At 37.9% G+C, this 14,074-nt stretch overlaps 1 protein-coding gene across 1 annotated transcript; it reads left to right on the top strand.

Moving 5' to 3' along the window:
• The first annotated feature begins 8,643 nt into the window (after positions 1-8,643).
• On the top strand, positions 8,644-12,876 carry LOC145087168 (cysteine-rich receptor-like protein kinase 2). Its single transcript, XM_079025077.1, has 8 exons — positions 8,644-9,083; positions 9,993-10,405; positions 10,552-10,674; positions 10,954-11,069; positions 11,285-11,495; positions 11,581-11,812; positions 11,909-12,062; positions 12,277-12,876. Exons 1-8 carry the CDS (start codon positions 8,707-8,709, stop codon positions 12,661-12,663), a joined length of 2,013 nt encoding a protein of 670 aa, XP_078881203.1. The 5' UTR covers positions 8,644-8,706; the 3' UTR covers positions 12,664-12,876.
• The last annotated feature ends 1,198 nt before the right edge of the window (positions 12,877-14,074 follow it).

Below are 14,074 nucleotides of genomic sequence, written 5' to 3' on the forward strand. Positions count from 1 at the left end.
GTCCCTGGGCCGGGATAGTGGTCACGGGGAGCAAGTTAGTGGGTTATTTGGATCATGATATGGGTGACCTTTGGAGGCTCAGCTGTGGAGTCAAAAGCTGACCTGGTGCTCATTCTCGAAGAGAGATATGAGAAATGAGCTAGAGCTTATCATGATGATGTCTGAGGACACTTCAGAGCGAGCGAGCGGTTCAGACGCTCGAAGACATGCTTCGGGCATGTGTATTAGGCCTCGGAGGGAGTTGCGGCACATATTTATCTTTGGTTGAGTTATCCTATATCAACAGCCATCTTTAGTGCATTGGTATGCCACCCTTTGAGCTGTTGTGTGGGAGGAGGTGTCGGACCCTCATTTGTTGGGGAGAGGTAGCACATGGACCCGAGGGCCCTTGCGAGCAGATCCAGAGCATGTGTGATACATGAAGTAGTGGAAAGGTTGGCTAGTGGTTTCCCTGGGTAAGGGAAAAGAAAGGTATGTAACCCCCGGGGGGGAGTGTTGGTTCACGGAAGTGAAAGTAGTAGTGAGAGTGGATGATTTGGAGTATGGTGGATGAACACTGTGTCTGTGACAGTGGTGTGGAATGACATCATGTTGGGATGTCTGCTGAGGACGCGAAAGGGGTTCCACGGGTGTAGAGCCAAGAGTCTCAGGATGAATGCAGGGAGGGAGTCTGGGACTCCCAGCTTGATTCTGATCAGGGTATTGGATATGTACTAGTGGTTCATCCTGGGGGGATGTTGGAGGATATCATCAGTGCATCGGGTTTTTCCCAACCCGAGGGTACTGGGCAAGTTCAGCATGCGTATGTGATTGCAAGAGGAGAACTCGTGGGAGTTGCTCTGAGATTGAAGAGTGGGTCTTTCTGTCAGCACAGAATGGATAGAGTGGGATTCGGATCGGGGATCCGATGGTTCATGGCTTTCTAGCCCTTATGGTTCGAGCGATTGTTGAGATTTGGAGTAGTGATACATCTCGGGTAATTCTCGATTGTTGAGTGTGATTATCAGAGGGTACAGCCGGTGCCCGGTTTGAGACGGTGGTCAGGACACCGCAAGGAAAGGGGAAGTGAGTTCGAGTTTGATGGTTATGCTTTGGGGAACCTGGTCCAGTTAGGGCCATGTGGCGCGTCGTGGGAGTATTTTGGAGTCGAGTTGCCATAGGCTTCGAGGACGAAGCCTAATTTAAGTGGGGGAGAATTGTAACATCCCGAAATATCAAGAGTAGAGTTGAAGGGCTAAAAGAGTAAGTTTTGAAAGAATGACTCGGCGAGTCCATGGATGAACTCGGCGAGTAGAGTCGCGACTGGGTCGCGTGCTAAGTAGCCGACTCGGCGAGTCAGTGAGGAGGACTCGGCGAGTAGTCGCTGATTGGAGAAAACCCTAATTCTCGGGGTTGAGCCCTATATAAAGAACATTATGTCTTCCTCCCAGCCTCCTTATCACCCCTTGAGCCCCAGAAAACCCTAAATCGCGGTGAAGCACCATTGTTGAGTGGATTGGAGCTTGGAGAAGTAATTGTTGAAGGAATTTTGGGAGATTGAAGGCTTGGAGCAAGGGGCTTTGCTTGGATTCGAATTACATTGCAGATGGGGCATCTCTTGGAGGTAATATATCGTTCTTGGGTTGTTGTTATGTTGTTTCTTCATTTTGGGGTTTGTGGGAACTTGTCTATGGATGTAATGGGAAGTCTAGAGGTTAGATCTGAGGTTGCTACCTCAGATCTGGAAGGGAGAAGAATCAGAGAGCATGAAATTCCCTGTGTTGGCGTGTTTAGTGAAGCTTTCATGTCCCAAACCCTAGCCCAATGTTCAAATGGCCTAGATCTCTTTGGATTCACGTAAAGTTTGCCACTTTACGTGATGGATGAGTGGTAGGAGGCTAGATCTATGTTTTGGAGCAATTGCATGGCCTGGAATGCTTCTGAATGGATTCAGACCCATGGTACTCGGCGAGTCACATGGGTGTACTCGACGAGTTGCTTGAAGATGAGCTGGGACTCGGCGAGTTGGAAGAACAACTCAGCGAGTTGGATGAAGATGGCCTGGAACTCGGCGAGTTGTATGAACAACTCGGCGAGTAGGTTGATGATAGTCTTAGACTCGGCGAGTCTGTTCTTGGACTCGGCGAGTCTTGTCGAAGAGTCCCGATATTCCCTGGTTGAGTCGAGAATCGGTGAGTCAAGGGATGACTCGGTGAGTTGTGTACGAGTGGACTCAGAGTTGTTGGACTCTGCGAGTCTCGGAGTGACTCGACGAGTTAGGTCGCGGATTGAGTGAAGTTCTGATTATAGGAACTCGGCGAGTCATAGGGTTGACTCGGCAAGTAGGGTCAGTCAGGGGTTGACTTTGACTGAGGACTTTGATTTTGACCAAGGGTTGACCGTTGACTTTTAGGGTTTGGGTCAGCGATGTGGCCTTTGGGCCAAGAGAGGGGTAAAATAGTCTTTTACCCTTAAGAGGGTGCATTGAGAGGGTTGATTCTAGTCTCGAGAGTTATAGTCATGAGAGTTTTGCCTTACGTGTTAGGCGGTGGCGAGTTCGAGATTCAAGTATGGAGATATCTGCTTTCTGCTTGCCAGGTGAGTTTTCTCACTATACTTTACCTTGAGTAGGTAACCAGAGTTATGTGACAGAGTATTTGTATGCTATGTATGTTATGTGTTGTACTGCATTATTTCTATGTGATTTATGTTGTGCATGTTTGCAGAGTTGGAACCGAAAGGTTCCTAGAGTTAGAACCGGAAGGTTCACAGAGTTAGAACCTGAGGGTTCACAGAGTTTGGGTGCACGGACCCATAGAGTTATACCCTCGAGTGGCTTATATGTGTTATGTGTGTGGTATTTTGGGGAACTCACTAAGCTTCGTGCTTACAGTGTTTTGTTTATGTTGTTTTTAGGTTTCTTTCAGTATCACGGGACGGCACCGACTTGATTGTACACACCAGAGAAAGAGTCATATTTTGGAGGATCCTGGTTTTCTATGCAAGTGAAAATGAAGCTATATTTTGTAATTCAATTATGAATGACATTTTAAACAAGTGTTCTAAGAATAAAATGATTATTTTAAATGAAAATTTTGTCTTGAAATTTACGGTGTTACAGCATTACCTTGTAATGGTGTATATGAAACTGTGATGGTTGTAGATAACTTAGGAAATAATGTGTTGCGTATTCATTCGTCTAACGGTTTAGAAATGGCATGCTTGTGGCATTGTCATCTTGGACATGTCAACAAGAAGTGCATAGCCCAAATCCAAAAGCATGGAGTGTTGGAGTCATTTGACCATAGGTTAAATGACATATGCAAGACTTGTTTGCTTGGAAAGATGACTAAATCACCTTTCACTGGTACTTGTGAAAGAGGTGAGGATCTGTTGGATCTCATACACACCGATGTGTGTGGGCCTTTCAGATCCATCACAAGGGATGTAAACCACTTTTATGTGACTTTGACAGATGATTATAGCAGATAGGGATATATCTACTTAATTAAGAAAAAGTCAGAAACTTTTGAAAAGTTCAAAGAGTTTAAGCAAGAAGTGGAGAATCAATTGGGCAGGAAGATAAAGATGATCAGATCCGATAGGGGTAGTGAGTATCTTAGTATCGAGTTCCACAACTATCTTAAGGAATGTGGAATTGTTTCACAATTGACACCTCCTAGGACACCACATCTGAATGGTGTAGCTGAGAGGCGTAATCGAACCTTGTTGGACATGGTACGTTCCATGATGAGTCGAGCTTCACTTCCGATATCGTTTTGGGGGTATGCCTTAGAGACTTTCGTCCATATCCTTAATCTAGTCCAAACAAAGAAGGTTGCTAAAACACCTCACGAGATGTGGACAGGGAAGGTTCCCTCATTGGCACATATTAAGGTTTGGGGTTGTGAAATTGTTTCACAATTGACACCTCCTAGGACACCACATCTGAATGGTGTAGCTGAGAGGCGTAATCAAACCTTGTTGGACATGGTACGTTCCATGATGAGTCGAGCTTCACTTCCGATATCATTTTGGGGGTATGCCTTAGAGACTTTCGCCCATATCCTTAATCTAGTCCAGACAAAGAAGGTTGCCAAAACACCTCACGAGATGTGGACAGGGAAGGTTCCCTCATTGGCACATATTAAGGTTTGGGGTTGTGAAGCTTTCATAAGACGAGAGACTCACGGAAAGCTTGAACCTCAAAGTGAGCGTTGTATTTTAATCGGATACCTACAAAATTCTTTTGGATATTATTTCTACAGACCTAGTGATAACATGGTCTTTTTAGCAAGGAGAGCGATTTTCTGCGATCGGGAACTTAAATGTCAAGAGGATAGTGGGAGGCAAATTGATCTTGAAGAGATTCAAGAATCGAGCGATGAAGGGACTTCTAACACTAGCGCTCAACTTGAGGAAGAAATTCATGTTGAACCAAATGACTAGTCATTTCCTCTTATGTTTTCCACTAGAGTTACCATTCCACCTGTGTTATATGGTTTCCACATAACAATGATAACACACTGATAAATTTGGATGAACCCGCTAACTATAATAACACACTGATAACACACTGATAAATTTGGATGAACCCGCTAACTATAAGGAAGCCATGGCAGGACTTGAGGCTGCCAAATGGAAAGAAGCAATGGACAGCGAGATCCAGTCCATGTGTGACAATCAAGTTTGGAACTTGGTTAACAATGTACCATGTCGAAAGACAGTTGGGTGCAAATGGATCTTCAAGAAGAAGACCGACATGGATGGAAAGGTACAGATGTTCATGGCACAACTAGTTGCGAAGGGCTTTACTCAAACCCTATAGGTTGACTATGATGAAACCTTCTCACCAGTATCCAAGATCAAGTCTATTAGGGTTATGTTGGCTATTGCTGCATTTCATGATTATTAAATTTGGCAGATAGATGTCAAAACCGCTTTTCTTAATAGGAAGCCGGCTTAAGATGTTTACATGTGTCAGCCAGAAGATTTTATGGATGCTAAATACCCCAATAGAGTGTGCAATCTTGAGAAATCCATTTATGGATTGAAACAAGCATCTCGCAGATGGAATCTTTGCTTCGATGAGAAAGTCAAAGAGTTTGGTTTCTTTAGCAGTGAGGATGAGTCTTGTGTGTATGTCAAAGCTAGTGGGAGTATAGTTAGCTTTCTAGTTCCACTATGAAGGATCTAGGGGAAGCTGCTTATATCCTAGGGATAAGGATCTTGAGAAATAGGAGTAAAAGACTAATATTACTTAGTCAAAGTACTTACTTGGACAAGGTGTTAAAACGTTTTAGCATGGATAATTCAAAAAAAGGGGAGTTACCAATACAGAGCAATACCAAGCTGAGTAAGTCTCAAAGTCCGAGTACCGATGCCGAGATAGCGAAAATGAATTGAGTGTCGTATGCTTCCACCGTTGGCTTGATCATGTACGCTATGACATGTACTTGCCCTGATGTGACTTTTGCGTTGAGCATGGTAAGTTGATATCAAGGGAACCCGGGTAAAGCTCACTAGATAGCAGTCAAGAACACTTTTAAGTATCTATGAAGGACTAAGGACTGGGTCCTTCTACTTAGTGGATGTGAAGATTTGACAGTGACAGGGTACAGTGAGACCAGTTTTCAGACCGACCGAGAAAACTTCCATTCTCAGTCCGGCTGGGTGTTTACCCTTAATGGACGAGTAGTAACTTGGAAAAGTTCTAAGCAGGAGACCGTGGCTGATTCATTGTGCGAGTAAGGGTACATAGCCGTGAGCGAAGCATCAAAGCACGCTATATTGTTGAAGAACTTCATTAAAGACCTTGGAGTTGTACCAGCCATAAAGGAGCCTATGGAGATTTTCTGTGATAACGAAGGAGCGGTTGTCTTAACCAAGGAACCAAGGGATCATGGAAAATCCAAACATGTCGACATAAAATATCATTTCATCAGACATTATGTAGAAAAAAGACTCCACGTTATCAAGAGGGTATCGTCATATGAGAAATCCTACAGATCCCCTCACAAAGGGTCTGAGTAGGATTAAGCACGTTCAACATGCGAGGAGCATTGGTCTAAAAGACGATATTAGTTTTATTAATTAGATAGATAGTTAGAAACTTGTAACAATATAAATGTAATTGACATTTGATGATTAAGTAATGAAAGATTTATTTATGAGTAAAGTTTACTATCTTTTGTCAATTGCTTATTTTGTGTTTCACTTTGCACGTTTTACTTCTCGAATAATTGGATTGTTCAAATTATCCACAAACGTTCATACTTTGGAAGTAAGTTATGGAGAAAGGATGTCATGAATTGGCTTTTAGATTGTCTAAGTGCTTAGACATAGCAAATGTTTTCTGCAACGTTCATGAGTACTCATGAAATAGGATTTGAGTATTGGATTAAACCCACGCTCATTTGAATCACTTCATGGAATTTATCGCGAGTGATTGTGAGACAATAACATCGTATAATCTTTAAAATGAGATAAATGAGTTGTTTACGAGTTGGTTGTGCATTGATAATGTGTAAATGCATCAGCAATTTGATGTTATAAAACGTATTATTGTGTACGATTTGATGAGTAAATAGTAAAAGCATATAAGTCAAAGTTTATCTGTTCCGTTTATCCTTACAGGGTAAAAGCGATATCTTGGGCCCCTCGATGATTTTGTGTTGACTTATGTGTCGGGCCCGGTCAGGACTGAATTGATGTGTTCAATTAAGTTCTATGTCAAACAAATCATAAATCGGGAAACAGACTGTCGAACATCGAGAATGATTATATCCCATGTCTTTGTCCACACAATATCTTGTAGAACGGAAGATTATATGATCCCTTATCTAAAGGATGCGTCATTGACTAGGTCAGAGTTCAACAACGACTTTTAAGTGCTATGATTGCTTATCAGATTCTGAAGTCATACCTACAATTATAGTTATTAGAATTATCCAAGTGGAAGAATGTTGGATTAGGTGTCTAATCCCATAACTATATTTGGTACGTACTTGATTTGATAGTAGCATGGTCCATTTGGGTTGCCTTCACCATAGCAACTTGACAGGATGAGTTTTGGAGAGAGGTTAATGGTTTGTTAATATATTATAAGTATAATATATTAATTAGAAATCATATTATTCAATTAGTATTTAATTGGAAATTAATTAAGAATTAATTTTGGGATTAGAGGAACTGATTAAAAGAGTGAGGACTAGTATTGCAAATCATTGATAGTTGCAAAGTTGGGCTTATGAACTCTATTAGGAGGAGTGGACAAAATCTATAGGAGGCCCTATAGAGATTTCATCCAAGGCCTTCTAGAAAGGATTTTATGGACTGCTTAAGGCCTAAACAATGATAATTAGGGTTTCCACTTGAAAACCCTTGGAGCCTCAACTATATAAAGACCCTTCTACATGTTGAAATCATGAGTATGCTTCTAAGAGAAACCCTGGGCGATTTCTGGTGCTTTACATCCTCCTTCTACCTCATTCTTTGCTAGTGTTGTTTGTGACGCCATTAAACATGCAACACTTGGGGCACTAGGCTTTCAAAGGTCAAGATCAAGCAATGAATACTTGTTATTACTAGATAACAAGAAAGGTAATTCCTAAACCCTAGTTATTATATGAATATCGATTTTTGTATGCCAGTATTAGGGTTGTTGCTTTGGAAATCTTGTTTACATGTATAACCAGTGAAAACTTTAGATCCAAAACAATTAAGGTTGCATGATGACATAAGAATGTAGATATGCTCAAAAACCATCAAACAGTACATCACACCTAATCATAGTCGTTCATAGCGTTATTATATTTCTCGCTAAAATCACTACAAACATCTCCGATTCGTCATTTGTATCGCCGAACAAAATGTCATAAAAATCCTCGACGACGGGATTTACTTTAGCATTGAAGACATGTTTTGAGCTTTGAAATGTGAAGTAAGAATGTGTATATATAACAGAAAAAAATAAAAAAATATTTTGAAAACTATCTGTTTAAAAATGGTCGCAAAAGAGGTGTGGTTAGGTACTTTGTGAGGTGGCTTTACCTCACCATAGCACTACCGGACGGTGTCTTGTATTCGTGTTCAACATACTACTGTGGTGACACCCACCGTGGTGTGCGGTTTGTGCCACCGACTGGACTTACCGGAGACGCCAAGTATTTGCTATTGCCATCATTTCTTGCAGTTAAAGTGATGTGTTTAGTAGAATTGATTTAGTTTTCTTTGAAATGTATTTATATTTAGAAATTCAGAAATTTGTTGCTTAATAGCCACTAGGAGGATGTTTCTCGGATATTTTTATTTCTCATTGGATTTCCAACGAAATTCGTAATTAATTTTATAAAAATAACTTTTAAGATTACTTTATTGAAATTCTATAAACTATTTTTAACGAATTTTATGACTTTCACTTCTTTTAAACAGTTAGTGGATAACTCATAATTGTTTATTTTGAACACTGCACCTCCAACTTTAATCAGCACATCGGTCAGTATTCGGAAGGAATATGATCAAAACACGTTATCCTTCTGACCTTTTTCAATCACAGTATACGGGGTGCTTTGATTGTTTAAACAAGTTGACTTTAATATTAACCAATTGAACATAAAGTTGGACGCATGCAATGCTAATTTAATGCGCAAAACTTATATATATGCGCCGGCGTCCTCTATCTCTTCTTTCATACTAATCTTTCTTTTTCTTTTATCGAGGTGCCTGATGGCTGTCATTGTTATGTTGGTTGTATTCTTGTTAATCGAGCCCGGAATTTCACAGTTGAATGGCGATGAAAACATTAATGGTAACGCACCCGTAAGATCATTCTGTGGTCCTAATCCTCCAATTATTCTCTCAAGTTTTATCAACAATCGGAACTCAACCCTTACTCAACTCAGAAGCCAATTATCAAGCACTGGGGTATTTTATTCAAGGGCACAGAGTTTAAGTGACGGGGACTCCGTTTTTGGCGACGCCCAGTGCAGGCAATACCTCTCCGAAGCTCAGTGCGTTGCCTGTTTCGATTCTTGTGTATCTCAACTCGTGCCTTGCATAACTGGCAATGGTGCTTATGCTTTCTCTGATAACTGCTTTGTCAGGTAAACTTTTATCTTATTACAATTGAATGATTAAGTAAACAAAGGTAGGCTAATTATATGTGCTGCAACATGATTCGCCATCCATGTCATGAAAAAGAAGTATTCTGTATACTCGTAATTAATTAATTTGTTGTTCGTTATGAAAGTTCAGAATAACAAAATAAAGAACCGGCCACCTTGGGTTTGGGTGGCGCCTTATTGTTTATCCCGATATTTGATTGTTTATAATGATATCCAGTTTACATCTTTATTTATATCTTATATCTAAGCTGAAAAAACAAAGTAGCCCATGCATGGACCTCAAGCTGGAATAAGTTTTTCTTCTCGTTTTCATATCTGAAATACCACATTAAACTAAACGACAACATCATTTGGAGAAAATCTATTGGAAAATTTTAATCCAATAGCAAGTGTGCTATTTTCCTTTTGTCCTATAATGGTAGGGTGAAAAAACATTTATGAAAATTTGAGGGCTATATACTAGGTCCACCGACGGTTTCCTCATTGGTCTCGTTTGTGTGGCTGCGAAAGTAATAGTTCAATACTTTGCTCTATAATAATAATGTTGAGCACGTAATGAGTATAGCCACTTGTTATTTGTTTATAATGTACTAATCCCGTGCATATCTAATTTATATCTTATTTTAATATCTATTCTTAAAAACATTGTAGCCCATTCCTCAACCTAGGATGAACTTTTTTCTTATGGTAATTTTCATATCTGAAATACCATACTTAATGTCATTATCTTTAAATAATAATTTCTTCACGTTTGTAAACGATAATATACTTTATTAGTTTCTCCATGTTATTGAATAATCATTTATATATTATATACATGTTACTACTAATTAATTAAGTTCACAAATGAGATTCTAATTAAAATTATTATATATATTTGTTGTTAAGGTATGAGAACTATCCCAATTACTACAACGACCCATCTGCGGTGGAGCAGATCACCTTCCTTCCACTTGACATATGTGGGAATCAATCGGCATCTCAGACTTCAAGTTTTAGCGAAGCTGTTGATGGGTTGTTATCAGATATTAGAGTTGCTACTCCGAGAGCCCCTAACTGGTATGTAGCATCCACAAGACAAGTCTCAAATGAAAATGCAACAGTGTATGCTGTTGCGCAGTGTGTTGAAAATACAAGCCAGACCATTTGCCAAGACTGCTTGAATAGAGCACATAGTGATCTATATAACTGTCTTCCTAATACAGAAGGAAGGTTTATTGATCAAGGGTGTTTCGCAAGATATTCAATCACCCCATTTTTCAGTGATAATCAGATAACTGATATCACAAATCTACTAAAAGGTGAGGTATCTTCGTTTATTTCCTTTCATTTTGTTATTGCCATTATAATTACCTGAAATTTTAAATTGATACGCTAATGACGAGCTAGCAAATTGTTTCATATATAATTGGTTAGTTTATAACACTTGTATTATTATATATTACAGAAAAAAAGTCAAATAAGGTACCCATAATTGCTGGAGGAGTTGGGGGTGTAAGCTTCTTCTTTCTTGTTATTGCTTTGGGATTATATTATCTTATATGGAAGAAGTCTAAGAGGACTGAAGAAGGTAATTCATATATATATATATATATATATATATATATATATATATATATATATATATATATATATATATATATATATATATATATATATATATATATATATATATATATATATATATATATATATTGACGTATTAGCATTTGACTAATCCCATGGAAAGAATTTAAAATAAATGTAGCTGACAACGCTTGCATCACATACTACTTCCTGAAATATACTATTTATATGAAATATTATGTTGAGTTTCTTATGTTGTTACGTGAATCATGTGATATTTTAGATGCTCCAGTGTTCAAGGGGGCAGTCAACTACAATTATAAACATCTGCAGTTGGCAACGAAAAATTTCAGTGAAGAGAATAGTATAGGGAGAGGTGGATTTGGTGAAGTATTCAAGGTAATGAATTAGAGCCAATTATATCATGTATTGCAAATAATTAACAAGAATAACAATATAAGATAATATGGAAAAACAAAACACATCATCTATTGAATGTTCATTGATACAAAGAAAGGGGACTATACTTTCTGCATTATTCTGTACTTCAAGTAATTAACTGCATTGAAACGTAATGATTACTATGAATAATAGTTCATTGTATGGGTTAATAGGCAACTCATGAGGATAATCAAGTTGTGGCAGTGAAGAAACTAGAAGTTCGTGATGCAAGAGCAAAACAAGAATTTGAAAATGAAATCTTGCTTATAAGTCAAATTCATCATCGAAATCTTCTACGTCTTCTAGGATGGTCAAGTGAAGGATCCAATCTACTACTTGTCCTAGAATACATGCCGAATGGTAGTCTTGACAGATTCCTATGGGGTAAGTTATTAAATATGAGGATTCACATGAAAATATTAATATGCAAAACATATGGTATACTTAAATATGTTTCCATTATATGTAGGTCCAAAAAGAGGGACTTTGAACTGGAAACAACGATATGACATTATAGTAGGGATAGCTAGGGGTCTCGCTCATCTACACAATGAATGTCATGTAAGAATCATTCATAGAGACATAAAATCAAGTAACATTCTCCTTGATGATCATTTTCAAGCGAAAATAGCAGATTTTGGGTTGGCAAAGTTTCAACCCGATGATCAAAGTCATGTTGTCACAAAGTTTGCGGGGACATTGTAAGTATGATTTGCAATACATTTGTGCTACATTCCAATATTATGCATGTAATCTGATTTTTTTATTTTTATTTTTACTATGTATAACAATACTAGGGGCTATACAGCACCAGAATATGCACGTCATGGTCTTTTATCAGATAAAGTTGACACTTTCAGCCTTGGTATCGTGATTCTTGAAATCATTAGTGGCCAAAGGTGTAATGACGTGAACATTGATGGACCTATAACCGATTACCTCATCGAACATGTGAGATCTAAAATTAATACTTTTTCCTTTTTATAGTTCCTTAACATAAAATAGTGCCAAAGAGTTGCCATTTTAGTTTTCACATGGTACCTCAAGATGGTTTTGTGATTAACAATTCTCTCCACACCAACATACACATATATTTTATCTGTTGCTCCGATATTCTCATGAAATATTTTCATGACAAAAACTCATTGGTTGCAATTGGTGGCAGGCATGGAAGTTGTATGAGAATAAGGAACATATGAAGTTAGTTGATGAGACAATGGACGCGAGAAAATATGAAGAAGAACATTTGATGAAAATCATTGAGATTGCATTGTTGTGCACTCAGTCACCAGCTATTAATAGACCAACAATGTCTGAAGTGCTTTTGATGCTTCAAGATGGCCAATCATTGGGGGAGAGACAACTAACTAGACCTACCTACATTGATCACAACCGAAGGATCCATATAGGCTCTATAAAGAATTCCATCGCCACTGGTGATCTTTTCCAAAAGAAAAAGGGAACAGAGACGAATGAACATGTACGCATTAATAAAGCAGATGACCAACAAGATGTAATGGAGAAGGGAACCAAGGTTGCAAATATTTGGTAAATTTTTTTAGTTAATGTGTTCACATTTTTTTTCTGTATATATATCATGCGAGGAATAAAGTGCAATATGTAGGAATAGAATAGACAAGGAAACTTTTGTGGTATGTAAGGCTATTATTGTGTTTGTAATTTTGGTAGTCCCATGATTGACGGAATCCCCGATCATAGCTAAATGATTGCTGTGCTAGTTTGGTTTAATTAATTTGTTCATCTATACCAAGGTAAAAGACAAAAGAATAGTTCGCTTTGTATCGAGGGCCAAGTTTGTTTTGGAAAGACACTTGGTTTGGAGGGTCGACTCTTAAAATAGATTTCCGAGATTGTATATGGTTGAATCGGAAAAAAAAAAATCTCAATTATTGATGATAAATTGTTCGTAACTTGATGACCACATAGCTGTCCTCAAGACTAAAAAATGTTTCTGAAACTTAGAAGATTCATGGGTGTCAATGAATTTTTTTTGGTTCAATCAATTCGAAATATCATTGCACTATTAGAAAACATGGGGTTTTCCTACGAAAAATAGCTACGGAAAATTTCGGTAGCTAATTAACTACGGAATGGCTACGGATCAACGACAGAATGAGACGCCCTAAATTAACAATGGAAGAGCTACAGAATAGCTACGGATGCTAGTTTGTAGCTATTCCGTAGCTCATTAGTTACGGAATAGTTACGGATGTGAATCCGTAGCTATTCCATAGTTCATTAGCTACGGACTAACAACCGTAGCTATTCTTTAGCTAATTAGCTACGGGCTAGCGACGAAAGAAAATAGCTACGAAATAGCGACGGATTTATAATTTCCATTATTTTTATTATTATTCCCATTATTATTATTTTTCATTATTCGACTCTTAAATTTGTTTTTGGATCATTTTGCTTACATATTTAAGACACGAACAATTAAAAATCATACTAATAATACTATTAATAGTAATATTTATAAACATCATAATAACATATAATAATTGTAACAAATGTGTTTAACACACAAACAAACGATTAAACAAAAAAAAAACTACGTTTAACACATCAATAAGGTGAAATAATCTATGTTTAATTTATAAATAATGAAAAATGATTATAATAAAGGGAAATATGTATGTGTATGTGTATTTATGAATTTATGTATGTATGTATGTATATATGTATGTATGTATGTATGTATGTATGTATGTATGTATGCATGTATATATGTATGTATGTGTATGTACGTGAATGTGGGTGTGTATGTAAATGTATATGTGTATGTCTATGTGTGTATGTATATGTATGTGTGTATGTATATGTAGGTGTATGTGTGTATTTGAATGTGTATGTGTATGTTTATGTGTATGTGTATGCATGTATGTGTATTTGAATGTGTATGTGTATGTGTATGTTTATGTTTATCTATGTGTGTATGTGTC

The sequence above is a fragment of the Lactuca serriola genome, chromosome 2 (genome assembly GCF_051521515.1).
Source record: "Lactuca serriola cultivar US96UC23 chromosome 2, Lser_US96UC23_V15, whole genome shotgun sequence".
Classification (NCBI taxonomy): Eukaryota; Viridiplantae; Streptophyta; class Magnoliopsida; order Asterales; family Asteraceae; genus Lactuca; species Lactuca serriola.